General features: G+C 43.1%; 2 protein-coding genes across 2 annotated transcripts; both read right to left on the bottom strand.

Moving 5' to 3' along the window:
- Positions 1–1,279: 1,279 nt before the first annotated feature.
- Positions 1,280–9,149, bottom strand: LOC311142570 (actin-binding protein WASF3-like; the record flags this gene model as incomplete). The annotated part of the gene is made up of 8 exons (XM_084178246.1): positions 1,280–1,437; positions 1,615–1,994; positions 2,196–2,462; positions 4,799–4,971; positions 5,814–5,943; positions 6,143–6,296; positions 8,640–8,774; positions 9,017–9,149. The coding sequence occupies 8 exons, from the start codon at positions 9,147–9,149 to the stop codon at positions 1,280–1,282; spliced, it is 1,530 nt and encodes a 509-aa protein (XP_084034372.1).
- Positions 9,150–16,861: 7,712 nt separating this feature from the next.
- On the bottom strand, positions 16,862–20,706 carry LOC311142411 (5-hydroxytryptamine receptor 2A-like; the record flags this gene model as incomplete). Its single annotated transcript, XM_084178059.1, has 3 exons — positions 16,862–17,769; positions 18,291–18,491; positions 20,346–20,706. The coding sequence occupies 3 exons, from the start codon at positions 20,704–20,706 to the stop codon at positions 16,862–16,864; spliced, it is 1,470 nt and encodes a 489-aa protein (XP_084034185.1).
- Positions 20,707–22,115: the final 1,409 nt, after the last annotated feature.

Here is a 22,115-nt window from a genome sequence, read left to right as displayed (position 1 = left end):
TTTTATTAGCTACTCATACATGCACTTTTTTTTCTAGGTTTGATCAATGTGATAGTCATTTCATATCTAGATACCCAAATTCATTTTACAAGCAGTGTTACAAAAATATATACAACAATGAATTGTAAAACACAGTAGTTATATAAACACATTACTTAATAAAACATAGGATCTGTATGTTTGAAACATTGCTATGACCCCTCTCTCATCACTTCCAGTAGAACATTAGTCAAAATGGATGACAAGCCCACCAACAATCAGCTACTCTCTCTCCTTCAACATAAAACTAGTGAGTCAGAAAAGAAAGAAACAGCAAAGCATTGAGATATTCTCTTTCCCTGACACACATGCTCGCGCGCACACACACACACAAAGTACAATAGAGAAAATAAACCCCTAAATAATTGCATGTTAGAGTATGTCTTACACAGTAGTCATTAGTCAACCAGCAAATCTTTAGCAAATTATGTAATCCAAAAACGACAACTGATGTTAAACACTGCCAGTTAGGGTATCAATACTCAACCACAACACTGTAAACAATTGAACAAAGTGACAAAATAAAAGGAACGCCCCTCAGATTACAAAAAGTTGTGTTGACGATACGGTTACGGCTACAGCATCATATGTCCACAAGTATCCACCCACCTGATTTACACTTGATGTTACATCATCTTCATATGCACAGTTATCACAAACAGCACAACCAGAATAGAATATGACTCTAAATAATACTTTTCAATGAACAAATATTTAAGTGCATTAAGTTAAAGATCAGATGAGTTGAAAGAATGCCATAGCATCTTCACCTAGAAAACAACATCTGTGGTTTTGGTGTGGCTCATTTACAGGTGGAGGATATGCACTGAAAATCAAAATGCAACTGAAACCACAAATAATATTCAAACTACAATATCATGACTCATGAAAGAAACACTTTTATACTGGACCATAAGTAATATATTATACTATATCATATTATATATATATATATATACACGTATAAGCTTGCTGTGCATGCTTTCAACAGATCCCCCCCAGCCCCAGATCCAATGTGGTTTCCTCTCACCCCATATTTGACTAGATAATGGATACTGTCATACTGTGTAAGCATCTCCTTTCTCATCTACATTCTCTAACAAGAGGTCTATCGAGACGTAGTGTGCGATGACTGTGTGTGTGTGTGTGTTTCCTGGTATTAGAATAGCAGCAGTGTGTAGGTAAGTAAAGTAAGCCTAGGCCCTCTGCTCTGCCCCACCCTCTCCTCTCCTCCTCCGCCTCAGTCTGACCACTCGTTCTCCTCAGGCTCTGAGTCCTCGTCTGATTCGCTGTACTCCACTGCGATGCGTCGGGATAGGATGGTGGCCACGTCGTTCCCCACCGGCTCCTTCTTGGCTTCCTGCTCACGCTGCTCCTGCACCTTCCTCAGCTGGATGCCTGAGGACACAACACTACGGTCATCAACTGTACAGATTATACTTACTACAAACTGTCAAAATATATTTTCCCTACAGTAAATATGTTACTAGAATAGTGGCTTTCCATGTACAGTAATGTAGACAGATCACGTGGTATAATCCTGGCCTTTCCACCTAGTGAACCAGAGGGTCTCACCTCTGCGGATGGCTGACAGCAGGTCACTGCGTGCGTCACTTATCGGGATGCCTAGCACCTTGCCCTTCCTTGGCAGTGTGCCCCCAGAGGGGTGTATGGCATGGGCTGGAGAGGGAGCAAATGTTGGGGGGCCACCAGGTGGGGGTGGAGGAGGGGCAACAGGGGGTCCCCCAGTGACAGGGTGAGATGGAGAGGGGATGTAGCCGGCGGGTGGGGGTGGTGGGGGCGAGGGGCTGTAGGGGCGGGACAGGGTGGCCACGGTGCCAGGGGCCAGGGTGGGAGGCCCTGCTTTGCTGTCAAAGGCCGTCTGGGCTGAGGGGATGAGGGGAGGAGGTGGGGGCGGGGCCGGAGGGATAAAGTGCTCAGGCATCTGGTGACCGCTGTGGAACAATTAGAGGAAACCAACCAAGTCAGACATAGTCATTCTCACAATTCCAGCACTACATCGTTAACATTAGGATCAAATAAATGCCTGTGACATTTACTGTAGATAGAATAGGCTTTCAGACTTTAATTCAGCTTAGATAAAATAGCAAAAATGGGCACAGAAGGAGAGATGAGAAGGGTAGCTAGCTACACACCTGGCCTCTTTGGAAGTTGCGGGCCGGGGTCCGTTCAGGGATGGGTCTGTGGGTGTGGGTCCGTGGTGGGGCTGCATGCGGCCCAGGGAATGCTGGCGGCCTTGACCTGCAGCGGTAGCAGCAGCAGGGGGTCGGTAGGCCCGGTCCAGAGACTGGGTCTGGTTGGGGCCTGTTAGGTGCTCCTTCCCATCAGGACCCAGTACAGCTCCCTCCTGGGGTGGGTGGTTAGGGCTGGCAGGGTAGGACAGCTCATCAGACATACCAGACCTGGAATATTTAATCCACAGATAGAGGTTGATATCATCAAAGCCGTTCAATATGCACCTAATCTCATGTCAATGGACATCCTAAAAAATCTATTTGTCATCTAAAAACCTAGTAGCCTAATATTCAAACATAATATTTTTGATGTGAAGGAGTACAATGTAGAATATTATATGTTAAAGGGATAATGCGAGATTTCGGTCGTTTTTCTACTTACCCGGAGTCAGAAGAACTCATGGATACCATTTTTATGTCTCGGCGTGCAGTTTGGAGATGATTGAAGTTAGCATAACATTAGCTTAGCGCAATTGCTGATAGTCTCCCGGTACTAACTACTTCAAAGCTTGGTGGTTGGTCATTTATAGTCTTACAAAGCTATACATAGTAATCAATATTTTATACATTTGTTTATTTTACTGATAATCATAAGAAACGAGATTCTATTCACATCCTCACTCTGACCCGTTGTCGCATAGAGATATACAGTGGGGAAAAAAAGTATTTAGTCAGCCACCAATTGTGCAAGTTCTCCCACTTAAAAATATGAGAGAGGCATGTAATTTTCATCATAGGTACACGTCAACTATGACAGACAAAATGAGATTTTTTTTCTCCAGAAAATCACATTGTAGGATTTGTAATGAATTTATTTGCAAATTATGGTGGAAAATAAGTATTTGGTCACCTACAAACAAGCAAGATTTCTGGCTCTCACAGACCTGTAACTTCTTCTTTAAGAGGCTCCTCTGTCCTCCACTCGTTACCTGTATTAATGGCACCTGTTTGAACTTGTTATCAGTATAAAAGACACCTGTCCACAACCTCAAACAATCACACTCCAAACTCCACTATGGCCAAGACCAAAGAGCTGTCAAAGGACACCAGAAACAAAATTGTAGACCTGCACCAGGCTGGGAAGACTGAATCTGCAATAGGTAAGCAGCTTGGTTTGAAGAAATCAACTGTGGGAGCAATTATTATGAAATGGAAGACATACAAGACCACTGATAATCTCCCTCGATCTGGGGCTCCACGCAAGATCTCACCCCGTGGGATCAAAATGATCACAAGAACGGTGGGACCAAAGTAACAAAGCCTACCATCAGTAACACACTACACCGCCAGGGACTCAAATCCTGCAGTGCCAGATGTGTCCCCCTGCTTAAGCCAGTACATGTCCAGGCCCGTCTGAAGTTTGCTAGAGTGCATTTGGATGATCCAGAAGAGGATTGGGAGAATGTCATATGGTCAGATGAAACCAAAATAGAACTTTTTGGTAAAAACTCAACTCGTCGTGTTTGGAGGACAAAGAATGCTAAGTTGCATCCAAAGAACACCATACCTACTGTGAAGCATGGGGGTGGAAACATCATGCTTTGGGGCTGTTTTTCTGCAAAGGGACCAGGACGACTGATCCGTGTAAAGGAAAGAATGAATGGGGCCATGTATCGTGAGATTTTGAGTGAAAACCTCCTTCCATCAGCAAGGGCATTGAAGATGAAACGTGGCTGGGTCTTTCAGCATGACAATGATCCCAAACACACTGCCCGGGCAACGAAGGAGTGGCTTCGTAAGAAGCATTTCAAGGTTCTGGAGTGGCCTAGCCAGTCTCCAGATCTCAACCCCATAGAAAATCTTTGGAGGGAGTTGAAAGTCCGTGTTGCCCAGCGACAGCCCCAAAACATCACTGCTCTAGAGGAGATCTGCATGGAGGAATGGGCCAGAATACCAGCAACAGTGTGTGAAAACCTTGTGAAGACTTACAGAAAACGTTTGACCTGTGTCATTGCCAACAAAGGGTATATAACAAAGTATTGAGAAACTTTTGTTATTGACCAAATACTTATTTTCCACCATAATTTGCAAATAAATTCATTAAAAATCCTACAATGTGATTTTCTGGATTTGTTTTTCTCATTTTGTCTGTCATAGTTGACGTGTACCTATGATGAAAATTACAGGCCTCTCTAATCTTTTTAAGTGGGAGAACTTGCACAATTGGTGGCTGACTAAATACTTTTTCCCCCCACTGTATAGAGGTCACAACGTTGTATCTGTCCCATTATGACGTCTGTGAGCGGACGGGCAGCACCATTGAGACACATACAATGTTGCGCTCTCAATACATCTCTATACCTAAATCTCAAAACCTCGCGGTCTCCCTCTCAGGAACATGCATGCTTTCGAACATTTAGGTCGATGGCAGTAGAAAGCAGATTTTGTACATTTACATTTCGTGATTCGCATTTCCCCATATTTCACATAATACTGTATATATAATCATATATGATATATAATAATTGTTCCTTGATTGATTGATGCAGTGCATCCCTACTGACCTGTCTGGAGAGAGGGATCCCTCAGAGGACATGCCATGGTAGGGTGAAGGTGTGAGGCGGGTGTCTGGGCGGAACTCCTTGTCGTAGGCCATCATGTTCCACTCCTGACGACGGTTCCGGGCCTTCCTCACCTTCTTCACCTCCCGGCTGGGGTCCTCCACCTGTTTCTGCTCCTGGAAATGACAAATGTATGAGACTGTGACTCCAGCTGAAATACAGAGATATGGACTGCACCAGAGGATTCCCTCAGAATGCGGTATAAACCCTACGTATGGGAAAAAACTATCATCAACTACCATCATTATGGGACAAACATAAACCATAAACAGGGCATGTAAGTGCACATTTATTATGTATAAAATGCATTTAAGTTCTGCTACGGTTCCTTCCACTAGTGGTGGAAGTTCTAAGTCTTGGTTCTTAGTAAATAAATAAGCATGCTTCCTCTAATTAAGTCAATTTTAACTATATAGCTTAGTAGTGTTCGTAAGAGGTTTTTCATCTTGCTAAAACACATATGGCTATTTACTAACCATGTCATTGTCTCCTGTCTTGCGCCCTCCCTCGCCCCTAAGCCCTCGCTCTCTTTTTCTCTCGTTCCTTCCCATCCTCTATCTCCGTCTAAACACACGTCCACTTCCACCTCCCCAGGCTTAGGAAGCTTGAGCACAGACAGTCTAAAATGAGCAATGAGCTAATCCTGACTGGCCTGATGTTAAATGGTGGAGGGAGGGAGAGAGGGTCTGAGAGGGAATAAACAGCCAACAGTCATGAGAATATAGAGGATAAGAGAGAGCTGTTCTTGTCTATTAATGTTCTGTATTATGTCATGTTTCATGTCCTGTGTGAACTCCAGGAAGAGTAGCTGTTGCTTTCGCAACAGCTAATGGGGATCCTAATAAAATACCCAAAATACCAAGAGCCAGCAAAGAGCTTGGAGCAAAATGTAGCAACATGTGTGAGTAGTGATTCATCATAGATACACATAAACACACATCCAAACAAACTCACTCACCTTGTCACCTGCCTTCTGCTTCCTCTTCTCCTTCCGCTTGTTTTCTGTTGCTTGGATCATCTTCTCCTTCCACAGATTAAAGAAGTAGGATGGGTCTGTGTAGAACTTCAGGCCATCCTTTTTGTCATCCCTGTATGACAACACATCCTGACCTGAGACTGTGCTTTGGCAATGCAATTGACACCTACACTTTATACATTATATAACTATGTTATAATTCACATAAATTGCACATCCCCAATGCTTAATTCTGTATCCTGTACCTAAGGATAAATGCAAAGATTAAAGTGGGGTTCAGTAAGTTGTAATGTGATTGGTTGAGGGCTGACCTGTAGGGGCTGAGGATGTTGAGGGGTGGAGGTTTGTCACAGCGATGGTACATCTCCATGACAGGGTTGAGGATGGAGTTCCTGGACACCACCTGCTGGTCCTGGATGGTGGAGCTCTTGAAGGCCTTCCTCATGTTGATGTCCTGCAGCGAAACTGGGACCAGAATGCCAAGAATGAACACACTGAATGAACCCTCGAACACTGACTCATTATCAGCTATGAATGGCCATGGCATCCCAATTTGCATGAGGAAGTTTAGAAGTTCAATAACATGAAAACCAACCACATTCATTAGTGGTGTATCAATGCTTCCTCTTATAAGAACACAATTTAATAGGACCGCAAACAGAGGGTCATGAGTCATGATTAAGGTAAGTAGAGATGCTAAATGGGATACATACAGTGTGTTCGGAAAGTATTCAGACCCCTTGACTTTTTCCACATTTTGTTACGTTACAGCCTTATTCTACAATGGATGAAATAAAAAAAATGTCCTCATCAATCTACACACAATACCCCATAATGACAAAGTGAAAACAGGTTTTTAGAAAATGTTGCTGAAATGTATTTACATAAGTATTCAGACCCTTTGCTATGAGACTCGAAATTGCGCTCAGGTGCATCCTGTTTCCATTGATCATCCTTGAGATGTTTTATAACTGGATTGGAGTCCACCTGTGGTAAATTTGATTGATTGGACATGATTTGGAAAGGCACACACCTGTCTATATAAGGCCCCACAGTTGAAAGTGCATGTCAGAGCAAAAACCAAGCCATGATGTCGAAGGAATTGTCCGTAGAGCTCCGAGAAAGGATTGTGTCGAGGCATATCTGGGGAAGGGTACCAAACAATCTCTGCAGCATTGAAGTCCCCAAGAACACAGTGGCCTCCATCATGCTTAAATGGAAGAAGTTTGGAACCACCAAGACTCTTCCTATAGCTGGCCGCCCGGCCAAACTGAGCAATCGGGGGAGAAGGGCCTTGGTCACTCTGACAGAGCTCTAGAGTTCCTCTGTGGAGATGGGAGAACCTTCCAGAAGGACAACCATCTCCGCAGCACTCCACCAATCAGGCCTTTATGGTAGAGTGGCCAGACAGAAGCCACTCCTCAGTAAAAGGCACATGACAGCCCGCTTAGAGTTTGCCAAAAGGCACCTAAAGGACTCTCAGACCCCTGTATATATAGCCTCCCTACTGTTATTTTATTTTACTTCTGCTCTTTTTTTCTCAACACTTTTTTTGTTGTTGTTTTATTTTACTTTTTTATGAAAAATAAATGCACTGTTGGTTAAGGGCTGTAAGTAAGCATTTCACTGTAATGTCTGCACCTGTTGTATTCGGCGCATGTGGCCAATACAATTTGATTTGATTTGATTTGAAGATTATCTGGTCTAATGAAACCAAGATTGAACTTTTTGGCCTGGATGCCAAGCTTCACGTCTGGAGGAAACCTGGCACCATCCCTACGGTGAAGCATGGTGATGGCAGCATCATGCTGTGGGAATGTTTTTCAGCGGCAGGGACTGGGAGACTAGTCAGGATCGAGGGAAAGATGAACGGAGCAAAGTACAGAGAGATCCTTGATGAAAACCTGCTACAGAGCGCTCAGGACCTCAGACTGGGGCGAAAGTTCACCTTCCAACAGGACAACGACCCTAAGCACACAGCCAAGACAACACAGGAGTGGCTTCGGGACAAGTCTCTGAATGTCCTTGAGTGGCCCAGCCAGAGCCCAGATTTGAACCTGATCGAACATCTCTGGAGAGACCTGAAAATAGATGTGCAGCAACGCTCCCCATCCAACCTGACAAAGCTTGAGAGGATCTGCAGAGAAGAATGGGAGAAACTCCCCAAATACAGGTGTGCCAAGCTTGTAGCGTCATACCCAAGAAGACTCGAGGCTGTAATCGCTGCCAAAGGTGCTTCAACAAAGTACTGAGTAAAGGGTCTGAATACTTATGTAAATGTGATATTTCAGTGTTTTATTATTAATATATATGAAAATAATTCTAAAAACCTGTTTTTGCTTAGTCATTATGGGGTATTGTGTATAGATTGATGAGGGGGAAAACAATTTAATCCATTTTAGAATAAGGCTGTAACGTAACAAAATGTGGAAAAAGTCAAGGGGTCTGAACACTTTCCGAATGCACTGTATACAGTATCCGGTTTATCCCAGGCTGTATAATGAAAATCAATGTATTAGTGATTGCAGCAGCAGGGAGTCTGTGGCTCAGCTGTGGGGCACTAAGCCCTGGTGAAGCCTTTGCATTATGCATTATGCAACGGTGTGTTTTACTTCGCTAATTAGCATGGTGCTCTTCATTTGATGCTTATTCACGCTCTCATACCGTATGCTGTGCTGTAACTTTGCCTGGGTATGATCATGCTATAGCATGTACTGTATGATTTGACCAGTCCCCTTCCTCAGTAGATTCTGCCACACCCTTACCACCCCTCCCTCATAACCCCTGTCACCTGCTGCCTCCACCTACCCTCCTCCACAGTGGAGTCCAGCTGGGTGACTTTGACAGCCAGCAGGTCCACTCTCTCCTGGAGGCTGTTCATTCTCATGTAGAAGCTGTTGGCCTCGTTGAACAGCTCCCCAAAGATGTCCTCTGCATGTCGACCTGCATTCACAAAAACACACACCATGCATTAACAGAGGCCAGGGTCAGAGTAGGGCTATGAGAATGTACCTTTAAAAGAACCCATACAGTACATGTTAAAAAGTACTGTCTGAAATAGTTTGGTTAAGATTTAAATTCCATTCAGCATTCAGTCAGTCACTGTCAGTCAGCCAGCAGTCAGACAGTCGGTCAGTCAGACAGCAGTCAGACTGTTAGTCAGTCAGCCAGGTGTGTAGACTTACTCAGGCCCCCCAGCTGTTTGATGATGGCTGCCAGGGTGCTGTTAGTGACACACTCCAGCTCGCTGGTGACCCCGTCCGGCACGGCTCCACGGCACAGGTGCCTGGGCTCGATGCATCTCTTCACCAGCGGCATGGCGGCTGCGCCCTACACACACTCACCTACAGAGAGCCACGGAGGAAGGGTTAAAAACCACTCCAATTATCACATTAATTACGGCTATAGAACAATATAACTCAGTCTTCAGTTGAGCAATCTATATTGAACGCCATGCTGTGTGACACCTCAAATTAGAGGCACTGAATTAAGAAAGAGTCAATAGGCCGGGGAGAGGGAATGGAGCAGGGGCGGTGTGTTCAATAGGGCGATATGGGCGACGCACTGCCAAACGGGAAAAGGAAGGGATTTTTTTTCTAATCAATTATATCACGGCAACAGTAGTTATCAGTGTTGTAATCTAGACGTCTGATCTGCCACAGTGCCACTAAATGTCCAATCAGGCTAAAGTCGTGCTTCAAATGGCCCCCCCCCCTTTTGGGGCGATTTCAGTCAGGTTGAAAATCGCCCAGAAGTCTGTCATAGACTCCCATGTAAAATCAATTTTTTTCAAATATCAGAGCTTTCAATACAATCTCTATGGGTTTCTGAGGGCTTGCACTTACGCGCTTTCGTCATACGTAACATAACCATGAACGTAACTAAGAAAAGAGCGGGTAGCAGCGTCAATCAATTCACTACTACTATCAAAATGGCTAGGCTTCAGTGCAACTCGATTGTGTCTTTGAAAGAAGTTCCTTTTTGTCGGCGAACAAATGAAGATAAATTGGCAACGAAACAATTAGGACCTCCCAGACCAAATTTAATAATTCAACAGGTTTCTACTAAAGGGGGGAAGTCCTACACCCGAGGATTTTCCAAAAATTGGTACGAACGAAAAACCTGGCTAGCAGGCTGCGATGTAGCTAATGCAGTCTTCTGCTACCCCCTGCTTACTCTTTCACCCTGAAGGCGGCACGGCAGACAGCACCGCTTGGACAGCGACTGGTGTGTAACGGACATGCACCATCTTTCAGGAAAGATTAAGAAACATGAGCTGTCAAAGACCCACATGGATAGCTGTTTGAGATTGTCTGCTTTGGGGAGAGTGAACATTCCCACTCAACTGGATGAGGGATACAGGCTAGCTGTCCGCCGCCACAACGATGAGGTTAGTGTTGATAATCACAAGTTTACTGGAGAACTGAAACTGACAAGGCTGACAAGATAGGACCCTTTTGTCCATTGTTATTGGATAGGAACAGAACTTATAACCAGCTCCTGACCTAAATAGATCTTAGCACAACATTTTACTCAACATATCATATTCCATATTCACTATAACAAATATATTTACTACGACATTAGCAAGAACCGCCACATCCTCAGCCGGCTAATCCAGTGTGTGAAGTTTTGCGGAGTGTTTGAGTTAGCTTTGCGAGGCAAAGATGAAACTGAGGGCTCCACCAACCCTGGTAAGCCAACACTTTTGAGATCAGTCAATAAATGCTTCTGGTATTGACTTATATGCTGCCCCTGTCTTCATGTTGTTGCTGGACATATCTTTTTTAAAATGTGTGTAGGTCACCTAAATCATCAGAAAAATTGCCCCCCCTGAGAATTTTTTCAGGAGCCGCCACTGGAATGGAGAGACGCATTAGACACCATGTAATTAACCAACAGAGGGAAATCACAACATCTACAATGGTGCAATCATATGGACTAATAATAAAATGTGTACAGGACAAAGACCTAGTATTGTCAAAGAAAAGAGGTTGAGAGAAAGCATTGATAAAAGGTCATCACTTAATTAGTACGATTATAATAGTAGTTACTACGTTTTAAAGAAAGGCAAGGACAATCAAAGGAAACCTGGAAATTAAGATTCAAAGGTCGGGTGGCACAGACTGTGAGTGAGGAGGTGCCAAATGTTGTCGGAGGATGACACCGAGTGGGTCGCTCCGGAACTGCGACCCCCTCCTGTAACATATCATGGCCTATTGCACAATGGATAGTGTGTGATTGACAGTCAGTGAGTTTGACAGTAAGTATGTGTGTAACAGTGAGTGTGTGTGTAACAGTGAGTGAGTGTGTGTGTGTGTGTGGGGATACAAACTCTGTGCTCAGCCCATCAGGCTAATGGGTAGTGGCCATCTAGCCTGAATCTCTCCCCACACAGCCCTAATACAGGCTGGCATGCCTTTACACAACCGCCTGGCATTCTTTTATACAACTCACTGCCTACTGCTCAGCATGTCCCTATAGTGGAGACAATGGAGGGGACCTCTCTTCCTCTGGCTCTCTTTCCTCTTTCACAATGTTCTCCCTCCTATCTCTCTCAGTTCAATCACTGTATTTATAATTAATTTATTGGCCTTTAGATGTCTTGTGTCTTTCAAGCACTGGTCTAAAAAAAAAAAAAGATCGCAAAAATATGCAGTACAAAAATAACCCAAGAAGCATATCCAATGACAAAGAGCTTGGATCCAATGAGAATGGGCTTTCATCTTCATTTGGCATTTGGGCATACCAAGTCTAAAAAAAGGCTTACCTACAGTAAGCTTACAAAGTTTGCTTGTGAGATAGTACTACAGTACTCTATGTACCCTATATAATTAAGGCTATTCTGTTCATGTCAATGAAAAAAAGACTGTGGGCTTCAGAATTGTGTATATTCTGTGATCATGTGGTGTGAGTAGTGTACAAGCAAACAGCAAGGGGCTCTACTATATCAGGGCTACAGTCTAGGACCATCACCATGGCAACCTCCAAGGGCCTTTCCTTATGCTCTGCTGCCCATTGCAACGTGATGAGAACAAGTACATTTGAAGGAAATGGAACAAAGCAATCATACACATAGAACAAAGCAATCATACACATAGTACACTGTAAATAGAAACATAGAACCAGAAAAAATAAATAATAATAATAATATTTTTAAAAAATAAACAGGACCAGAATGACAAAGAACATTATTATTTTTCCTACATCAGCATATCATCTTGGAATATCAGGCTTTAATTATATTTATCCTATTTAAAATAAATAGGACAAGATGTTCCCCAAGGCTACAGAGTCCTTTTTGCAGCTGTCAAAATTGCAATAAATTGGCACGGTGAAATAGCTAAACATGAGTAAACAACCTCAAGGGGAACCTCTAGCAGGGAAGCGCAGGGGCAGTGCGTGTGACTGTGCAACCTCATGCACGGAGACTATCACAGAGAGACGGGTTCATGATACTCTCTGGAGGATGGGAGCTGGCCTTTTAACATGTCTGCTCTGCAGCTCCTAGGTTATAACCTCACTCTGCTCTATGCTTCACTGTGCAAACCTTGAGTTCATTCATTGAGTTCAAAAGCATAGAAGTTGAATAGTTGAAAGTGCAGTTGATTTTAGAATGAATTCTCAAGTGGTGAAAGCTTCCAGCTTCAGAAGGGTTAAGACAGGATGATAAAACGTTTATTTTCTCTGTTTCATGGAGAAACTAATACTCACATACACGTGTAAGTGGATCACATTGCTACTTAACTTGGATTGGAAGTCATTTTACAATCATTTAAAGCTGCCATTAAGAGCATGCTAACAGAGATCCTGCCACTTACATTGTTTTGCAGTCAACAATGATAATGCTAAGTAGCTGAGTAAACAAATCCAACGCTATAGGTTACTGAATCTCCGCAGCCATAGTCAGCTTTCTGTATCCATAAGATGACATACATTTACTATCTGGGTGAACTATCCCTTGAATCATTTATACAGGACTCGCTCCTATTGCTGAGACCACTGAGACCCCACCTTCCAAATGCTTATTTATTTCCTGACATAGCTTATTGTTCAAATATGAATGAGTGAACTTTCTGTTCTCCTTTGTGTGTTAATTCTTCACAAATGATCACTTTCACACCCAAACACTGCTGTCCCCTCAAAAATCTATTGGCCTCCAGTCTGTTGCTGGCATCTGCTAACTGCTACACTCTTCCACATTTTTTGCCATCCTTTCCATTGCTCACAATGCCCCTTTCTTGTTGGAGTTTCTCACTATTCAAACGAAGAGAGGCTCTCAGAATCTGGCTAAATGCTACCATTGATTCCGAAACATAAAGTTGGGTGTCTTTTCTCTCATTCTTGTCTCCTCTGCTGGAGCCAGTATAGCACGCCGCCACAGCCTCCGCACAGTCATGGGAAGAAAACTGATTAATGAGTGGAAACCATAGCAACACTTCCACAGTGCTGCTAGCATGACACTGGCTCCAGGCTCCCTTTTACATAATCTATGTTCAGAACAAGATAGTAGAAACTCAATGATCTACTGCATTCCTCCCATCGCAGCCCTAGCAGTTCAACCCTAGCCTGTGGGTGAATCTATTAAAACTAGGTAAGAGCAATGAGAATATGTAAAGATCAGCACAGTTATGAGTAAAATATACAAGCACAGCACCCAACTTTACAGGTTCCTCCTGCTCCTGAAAAGAGGCGAATCCTTAAAGAACTGTATGGAGTCTATCGAAGTCATGACACCATAAGCGTCCTCCGATGCTTAAAAAGTTACAGGTGCAAACTGTCACCGCAATTAAGACCACATTTTATGGCCTACCCTTTGTAATCCCCAAATCAATAAAGATCGCCAAGCTACCATTTGGGTTAACAAATAAAACAAGTCAACCAAGAATTGTCTGTCAATTATACAAGGTCATACACTACCAAGGCCAACCAAAATGTGTTCCATATCAGCTCTGAGGCCCCCCTCCTATTTCTTTCCTACAAGCTGTTTGGGCCCTTGGTCGCAGAAATGTGCCTCTTTTCATAAGAAATGGTTGAAATATGCCCAAATATTGGGGTGACATGTCAGACTAGTGATACTGCTTTTAATGCTGTTGTCTGTTGATAATAATATATGCCATTTACCAGACGCTTTTATCCAAAGCAAATTACAGTCATGCATGCATACATTTTACGTATGGGTGGTCCCGGGATTTGAACCCATTAACCTGGCGTTACAAGCTCCATGTTCTACCAACTGAGCCACAAAGGACACCGATAATCTTAGGAGAACACCTGGAATTCTCATCTCGTAGGATATACAGAAGGCTTTATTTACATAATAATAAGCAGGTTGACATTTTTGGGGCTGAATTATGTTCTGTAGCAATTAATTACTGTCGTTTTCACGTTGTTTCACAGTAGCCTAGTTTGGTAGGCCTAATTTCTTTCTAACTTCATAGTAATAGATGAGCAGATATGTGACTCTACACCTGCAGCCTCATGCAGGTACAGATTACTTTTCCAAAAATATCCATATTACTTAATTAGTAGTCATCCTTCATTAGACATCTGACTGACTAGAAAAAAAGAATGACATCAGTGAGTTCATGCAGTTGGACTGATGATTACGTCATATATCCTACCATTGCTGCTTCTGCACAAGCATGTGATTTGTAACGCAAAGGGAACAGAACAGGTGTTCGTATACTATAGGTATAGAGCTACAGCAGTTAACCAGTGTTCAAGTACATCTGAAGATAGGATAATCGTGACCGTAAAGAGGAAAACCAATATATTGATTGATTAGAATTGACCAGGATAAGGGTGTCTTGATTGCATTTCGAGTTGTGAGAGCGTCAATCTATGTCACTAATTCCGAGGCACAATATCTGTCACAGAAACATATATTTTTCTTTCCCATGTAAGCATTTCTTATATTGTAAAATTATAATAAATAGTACCAGTAACCTGCATACCCTGTAGTCTTGTTTAGTATTTTTTCCACACAAACACATTATATAATTGGAAATACTTATTGTGCAATATAGAATCATGTAGTGTATCCTAGCGATCTAAGAACGGTAAAATGGTACCTAAATCTACTTACCACTGGTTGTTTATCTTTCCCTTGACTTTTTATTTATTTTTACTTCCTCTCGTTGGCTGTATTATTTGCCAGCTATTTAGACATCACGCATGGAATAGATCTAGATCGAAGGCGTTGCTGCGCGCTACCATCATTACCGATGCATTATCAAAGTCAAGGGAATGGACGACGACGCTGAAATCTGGATTCCCTTATGTCTGCATGTGTGTTTCCTTGGCAGCGTCGGCTTTCCTCCGCGAACGCGAACGCTCTGCAGCAGCGAAACCACGGCGCATGCGTATATGGGCTCACACAGACCACCACCCTGTGTTTCAAAGATGCCCAGACCCCACAGAACCGAAAAACCAATTTAAGACACAAAAAATGACATACATGCGTTCTCTGTCAAACAACAAACAGCAGACGCATAATATAATGACATACTGTAGCTGTGACAATATGGCTTCATCCAATATGCATAGGCCAGGCTATGTGATAATCGCATGTTCCATGCATTAGGGTCGGGGGCAGTACTAGTGTGCTATGCTGTGGAATCTGTGGGAATACAAGGGGATCTTATTGTCGGGGGTGAGAAGTGTGTGTGTGTGTGTGTCACACGATTCAAGCTTATTAAAGTGGAAAGAAGCCTCTCCATTCATAACTTGGTGCAGAATTAACCAGAAGCTTGGATGAACATTCAAAGACTTTTTCTTGCATTCACTCTACATCTCACCCACTAATGACAATTCAAAGGGTAAAAAGTCATAAATATTGATGTATATCAACAATGGCTCTTACAGTAATACATATACAGTTCTTTATATGGGCAATAGGATCATACGTGGTATTGTAATATACTGTGGTTATACGTGGTATTGTAAGAGGCTGAATGCACATTTTTACCATTCAATCTTTAAACAAAAGTATTCTGATGAAAGGTCAGCGGTGTTTCAACATGGTTTATTCTTGATATCTAATGCTAATAAGGTGACCTTTGAAATGTTTTAGGTCTTTGTTGCTGCATGCATAATATAGTTTATAGTAAAGGGCAAACCAACCATATACCCAAGACTAATGATGGAACTTGGAAGACAATATTTATTAAAATATTGTACATCTAAAATCCACTACAATAATAGTATGTGCATGATCATTTACACTGTGTCAGTACCGGACAATCATCTGTTGGTGCATCATGATATGAACATCACCACAAAATAAGAAAATCAAATGGGTAATCTAAGAAAATGTTGTAACTTCATTATTTATATTACATGTTACAATTTGTAAGTCGCTCTGGATAAGAGCGTCTGCTAAATGACATAAATGTAAATGTAAATGTTAGAACTGCGAAAAAGTATTAATCTGTCAGAAATATTAACCAAAATAGTAACAGTCCTCTGGGAATGAGGAGTGAAACATCTCCTTGTCTGTTTCCCCTTCAAGTACTATATTAATATCTGTCACTTGAATCTCTCAGACAGGCAGAAAAAGACCACCTTCTAGTAAGAAATTAAATGTTTATGTGTTGTCCTGTATATTCCCACATGGTGGCACTGTGGCGCTATGATTAGAGAGATACATCAGGTAGTTTTCCTGTAAAGCCATCTGTGACCTCTCACAGCCCTGTTATGAGAGATGCAAACAGTAGTGCAGTTAATGCACATTTCATTACAATTACCACACTGAGTATGCACTTATTACTCACTAAATGTAATGGAAATGTCAAAGTTTGACACATACAGTATCAATGTCTTTAGTCATATTGTACAGCATTGTACACTATTTCATATCTCATATTTACAGGTTCAGGCAGGGAGACATTGAGTACATCTCCTGTGTTTGAATAGGGAGTGGAGGTGGAAAATCCAAGCAGTTACATGAAGCAACGGCTTTGTCACCACAATGTTTTGTATGTAGAGACAGAGCCAGGAGGGGAAAGACAGGAGGCCAACTAGCTAGTTCAGACACAGCTGACATGCTCAGTGGGGGTGGGAGAGACACTGGCCAACTTCTCTAGCATCCCAGATCTGTTTTCCTCTCTCTCCAACCTCATTCTGCCTTTAATATTCCCATTGTGGCTGTTACAGTTACAGTCGTTGGCATCTTTCCTGCAGAGTCTAGGGGTGACGGTATAAACAGGAAAGACAGGGTTGGCTGGGGTGCTCTTGGCTGGTGGGCTGTGGTAGATACATTGTAGGTAGCGGTGGAAGGCCTGTCTGTAGGTCCTGTTAAATAGAGTGTAGACCAATGGGTTGACACCAGAGGAGACATATCCCACCCAAACAAAGACCTTTAGGAGCACTGCCAACACAGGCTTATTGCACAGGCTTATTATCGAGTCCTCACACAACACACTCAGCACGTTGGTGATGAAGAATGGACACCACATAATCAGGAAGAGGAAAAACACCACACCCAGGACCATGGAAGCTCTCCTCTCATTTTTGATTGATTGAGCCATGCCAGGTCTCCCGCCAGGTCCCCCTGGCTCCTGCCTCCCTGCTGGAGAGATGGGTTGCAAGGAGGCTTGAGAGACGGAAATATTGGAGGCAGCAATAGCTGGCAAGGCCTCATGACTAGGGTCCTGTTTGAGGAGGCTAAGGCTGTCCCCTGCGGGGGGCCTTATGGTGATCCTGAGTAAGGCAGGCCGGTTGATCGAAACCTCGCCTCCATGCAGGTAATCAGAGGCTTGGCACTGCAGCACCCGCACAGTCAAACAGTAGCTGATCACCATGATGACCAGAGGGACGAAGAAGGCTACGAAGGAGCCCACCAGGACGAAGCTGTGCTCGTTCAGTACACAGGTCCCATTGACAAACACCTTCCCCTCATCATACAGGCCAATCACAGGGATGGGCATGGAGATCACTGTCAGAGAGAGAGACGGACGGGACAGGACAATGAATATCACATTTAAACCAATGCACAAACACAGCTACATCTATCTTTAACATCATATTATTAGATTAGAGGAGGGGATCATAGTGATTAAAATTGACCACCAGAGGCTTTCAAGGAAGGACACGAAGGCGGAGAAAATGTGAGGTTTTTAGATAAAGTCGACAAGCTAACAGGTTGACTGGCTATCAGATTTCTGCAGAACCAAAAAGCCTTGAGCCATAAGACCATAATAGCCTGTCCTGTCGTCCCCGTATAGAGCATCTCTCAGGGTGAAGATGCCATAAGGCTCTCATTAAGAGCCCCAGGAGATGGGAGAGAAAAGTATTCCTTCTTGACAGACAGTAGAAAAAAGCACTAATGTTCTTTCTTCAAAGGCCAAAACAGAAATAATGTTTCAAAGTAACACACTATCTCTCTAGACATACGCACACACAGATCAGTTTTTTTATATTTTTATATTTACAGTAACTATGTTAGCAGGAACTCACCTATAGAGATGGTCCAGACGAGGGCGATCTTAGCCTTGGCCTTGGAGAGGGAGTTGGAGCGGCTGTGTTGGATGGGGTTACAGATGCCCACATAGCGGTCCAGTGAAATGGCACACAGGTGCATGATGGATGCTGTGGAGAACAGCACGTCTAGGTAGATCCAGATGGGACAAAGGGGTCTGGGGAAGGGCCACACGTAGTCTGAAGAATGGACGGGCACAGTTCACCAAGAATTACTGATATTTCATTATCAAATCAGAACACCTACTTTGTGACCATGCAAACAAATCCAAAGTAATTTTTCAGTCTCATACAGTATATCATCAAATAGACTGCTATGATGTTACTAGAAAAATACCTGATCAAAGCCTTTAAGCCTTCATGGCATGAAAGTAAGAGGGAAGAGTTTCTCTTGCTGTTACCCAGTTGCACAAACCCATTTGATCTAAAATAAACACATTATTTAAAGCTGCTCAGAGTAATAGGGCTAACTGAAATAAGGAAATTGTATGGGAACTGGGAAGGGGATAATCTCACATTGGTGTGTCAGGGGTTCCCTTACAAAAAAACACATGTCAAATTTGCATTTTCAAATGTAAAAATCGCATTTTAATACTTGAAATCGCATGTTCACATGTGAAATAGCAGTTTTCACATGTTGAGCTTAAATGTATTGCAGTTTCATATATGACATTTGCGGTTACTATGTTAAAAACAGTCACATGTGAAAATCACATTTGCTATTTCACAAGTAAAAAAACTACAATCGCATGTAAATATTTAATTTGCAATTCCACATCTCCACATTGTGAAATTTTCTATTTTCATTGTTTTTCACAACTTGCAATTCCACATCCAATCTAATTTGCAGTTTCACATGTAAGAAAACTCCACATTTACTCCAATATTTGTAAAGAAAGTCAATGTAAACAAACACAGTATAGCCTAAAAACATGGTTAATGCTATAATTGGGAGAACATAGATGGTCAGTCCTTGCATCCATAGCGTAGTCTATGGATTTGAGAGTGGTTGCATTTCTCCAGCCTCCTCCCTCAGCTTTTTACAGAAACTGTGGTGGGAGGAACACTTTTCGTTCTTAATTGTTAATTTTGTGCCATTAATATCAAGTAAAACTTAGAAATCGAGAATACAATTCTTAGTATTGAAAACAAAAACAATCATATTGAAAGCAAAAAACATAAACCCCAAAGTATTGATAGCAAAACAAAATGTTGCAAGGAAATAATGTTTAAATGCAAGAGCAAATTCATTGTAAATGGATGCAATTTTTGTTCGTTTTTTGATAACGTAAAACGCCTCCCTCTTTCCTGCAATTTTCACTATTTGGTTATGTTACCCTGGCCTTTGCTGCCTTTTTTCTAGTTGCACCCTGCATCCGACTGCGGGTTTGCCTCTGAAGCTAAGGAGGGTCGGTCCCTGAATGGGAATTTTTTATAAAATTGAAGCTCACTTACTGCATTTCTACACAATTTAAAAATTGCAATTTGGAGTACAGCAAAACAAGCAAAATTGACTCCAGCCATTATCACCGTGTTGCTGTAGCTTCATTCACCTCAGTCAATAGGGGATTTAACATTCTACAAACACATGAATGTGCTGCTACACACTAGCTCAGCCCGGGAATAAAACTCTAGTTTAGTTTCCTGTCAAGTCAAACAGCAGTTATCTAGCCAAAGCTATCTACTACAGCCATCTTTACCTCTGCACTGTTTTGAGAAAAAGTTGCCTTGATGCGTGCTCCATAAAGCCAGCCAGCCATACAAACACTTGCCTCCCGCTCCCAGGCGTCCGCATGGTCCTAAAGTCAGCCCGATTACCGCTAAACTGCATTTGCCTTTTAATCAGGATTGGAATGATTTCAGTAGCCTATTTTAAAATTGATGGTGTTGAGCTAGGGCATACCCTGCCATACCCAATTGACGCCCCTGCCTCATAGTAAAGCCTCTTATCCCTAGCTGCTTTCAAGAGATCATTATCCAGAGGGCAAACAAACACTGCTTTGCAATTCTAAAAGAGCTCAACCTACCACCTACCATAGAGAATGTTAATCAGTGAGACCGGCATGACGAGAAAGCCCACGAGCATGTCTGCCACAGCCAGGGAGCGCAGGAAGAAGCTGGTGGCATTCTGCAGCTTCCTCTCCAGAGACACAGCTAAGATGAGCAGGATGTTGCCCGCCACAGTGAAGAAGATGACCACTAAGATGAGCAGGGCAGGCCAGTTCTTCTCCTTGCCAGGTGTCTCTGGTCTGGAGTCAGACTGATTCCATTCCATGGGGAAGCTCAGATGAATGAGAATGGTAGTGCTCTCTGGCAGAGTCATCCTGTCACTGAGGGAGGCTAGGGTGGAGCCAGCCTGGACCCTCCAATCAGGGCTGCTGCTGTGCTCAGCCATCACCTGTGTTCCAAGGCAGTGCTATGGAGCCCAACAAACGTTTAACTTCCTGCGATGTCAATTATAGACTGAAGGTTTAGTTCTTCGTGTCCTTGGAAAACTCTTGGATGTTCCGGTTATTTATTAGGATTATTTTAAACCACATCTGCAAAAGAAACCGAAACAGTTCTGAGTTAGTCACGTTTCTGTAAACACATTGAGTTTTTTCCATTGTTTGCTTTTTCCCCCCAGGGCAATACTAGTATGCTATTTTATTTCTTCAAATGACGTATTACAAGAAATTAAGTGCTATTTGCATGTGCACATCTTACAGAGGATAGCTTTAGAGCAGACGGCAATAGGGGTGATTCTCTAATTGCTCTGGTTTAAATCCACTGTTTCTGCCAGATGGGCTGGATGCTCTGGGCTCTCTACTGGTGCCAAAGAGGATGTGCAATGAGTGACCATGGGACATGGATCTGGTTCTGATCCACTGAGTCAAGGAACAGCTGGACTTCTACAGAAATCATGCAGTCTCAATAAAAACAGCAGCGAGGGCAACCCTCAGTGGGGTGACCCTCACATGTCTGTCTCTGGCCCTCACATGTCTGTCTCTGACCCTCACATGTCTGTCTCTGGCCCTCACATGTCTGTCTCTGGCCCTCACATGTCTGTCTCTGGCCCTCACATGTCTGTCTCTGGCCCTCACATGTCTGTCTCTGGCCCTCACATGTCTGTCTCTGGCCCTCACATGTCTGTCTCTGGCCCTCACATGTCTGTCTCTGGCCCTCACATGTCTGTCTCTGGCCCTCACATGTCTGTCTCTGGCCCTCACATGTCTGTCTCTGGCCCTCACATGTCTGTCTCTGACCCTCACATGTCTGTCTCTGGCCCTCACATGTCTGTCTCTGGCCCTCACATGTCTGTCTCTGGCCCTCACATGTCTGTCTCTGGCCCTCACATGTCTGTCTCTGGCCCTCACATGTCTGTCTCTGGCCCTCACATGTCTGTCTCTGGCCCTCACATGTCTGTCTCTGGCCCTCACATGTCTGTCTCTGGCCCTCACATGTCTGTCTCTGGCCCTCACATGTCTGTCTCTGTTAGTCGAGTAGAATGGAATAGAATCAATAGAGCATTGGATGCCTCATTTAAACACGCAAAAGTTCAAGAATAAACAACACGATAAGGCAGCTTATGCAGAGAAGATTACTAAACTCTGCAAATAAATGATAGACTTGATAAAGCACTTGGCTATTGAAGAAGACCCCAGATGGTATTGCATGTTGTTCTTCTGTAAGAACATCCAAGTGCTGATGTGTATCACGTCTGTCTATGTGCCACATCGGGAGTCTATGCTGTATCTACAGAATGATAGCCAGATTACAAGGCACTACCACTGTAAGAACATAAATGTCACACCATGCCGTGCT

The sequence above is a fragment of the Coregonus lavaretus genome (assembly GCF_964263955.1).
Source record: "Coregonus lavaretus genome assembly, chromosome: 15".
In the NCBI taxonomy this organism is placed as follows: domain Eukaryota; kingdom Metazoa; phylum Chordata; class Actinopteri; order Salmoniformes; family Salmonidae; genus Coregonus; species Coregonus lavaretus.
This window is presented reverse-complemented; position numbering and strand designations above follow the sequence as displayed.